Source organism: Hibiscus syriacus, unplaced genomic scaffold, assembly GCF_006381635.1.
Source record: "Hibiscus syriacus cultivar Baekdansim isolate YM2019G1 unplaced genomic scaffold, ASM638163v2 tig00110890_pilon, whole genome shotgun sequence".
NCBI lineage: Eukaryota > Viridiplantae > Streptophyta > Magnoliopsida > Malvales > Malvaceae > Hibiscus > Hibiscus syriacus.
Window position 1 is genome coordinate 876,873 of NW_024062900.1, and position 1,131 is coordinate 878,003.

At 43.4% G+C, this 1,131-nt stretch overlaps 1 protein-coding gene across 1 annotated transcript; it reads left to right on the top strand.

Moving 5' to 3' along the window:
* The first annotated feature begins 241 nt into the window (after positions 1–241).
* On the top strand, positions 242–921 carry LOC120144917. The gene is made up of 3 exons (XM_039158870.1): positions 242–280; positions 348–548; positions 646–921. Exons 1-3 carry the CDS (start codon positions 242–244, stop codon positions 919–921), a joined length of 516 nt encoding a protein of 171 aa, XP_039014801.1.
* The last annotated feature ends 210 nt before the right edge of the window (positions 922–1,131 follow it).

Here is a 1,131-nt window from a genome sequence, read left to right on the forward strand (position 1 = left end):
GCCCCCCGTGCTTCTGCTCCCCCAGAAACGTAATAAGGGTCATCACCCGATTATTACCATTTCTGAGAATGATAACCCTAGTTTCATCGCTATGCCCTATAATGCAACTAACCCTATTCAGGGAAATGTGTTTCATACCCTTTCCCCAGGTGACCCCCTGATCGTATTATTGATGACGGAAGATCTACCATTGCTGCTCACAATATTTTGGTCCAGAATTCAGCTTCTGATATGATTGTAGATGCGACATCATCTGCTAGCCTTAAACATGTTCTCAAAGGTAGCTAGTTGTCTTCTTTTTATCTATTTTTTTAATGATTTTAAAGATTTTTAGTTTGAATATGCAGGGTTGTGGGCACCCAAAGTTTTTCCCCGCTATTCGTCAATATTTGAGAGATTACAAACCGGACGTTGTCGGTCTAGTTGAACCCTGTATTAGTGGCTTTAAAATCGATGATGTCATTGCCTCCCTCAGTTTCCCCAACTCCCACATAATCGAAGCTGCGGGTTCTCTCGTGGAATTTGGCTCTATTGGTACAATTCAGTTTGTGTGGATATTTTGGTGAATCATTTTCAATTTGTTCATTTTCGTCTCCGTATGTAGAACAGTAATAGACAAATCCTGAGCACTCTTGTTTATGACAGTCCCAATGCTTCTATAAGAGGAAATTATTATGGCCCCATCTTCGCCACCTTGCTTCGATAATCACCTCTCCTTGGTTAATGTTTGGCGACTTCAACGTAACTATTAGCCATGATGATCGGATGGGATATGTCGCCTCCTCCAAGCCTAGCACTGCCTTCCGGGATACCCTCTTTGATTTTAGCCTCCGAGATATGGGTTTTCAAGGACCGCTTTACACGTGGTCAATGGGTACCACTCATGCTCGTCTCGACCGCTTCATTTGTAACTCGCACTAGGACGAAGCCTTCCCTAACTTTATTGTCGAGCATCTCTTTCGTATGAGATCCGACCACCGCCCCATTTTCCTCTATGTCGGTGCTCACCTCTGCCGCCGCTCTACCCCTCCTTTTCGGTATGTCTCTAGCTGGCGCTTGCATGATGACTTTAAAATTATGGTAATAGAGAACTTGATTTCTTCTGATAATCTCTCCGATACAATTAATCTG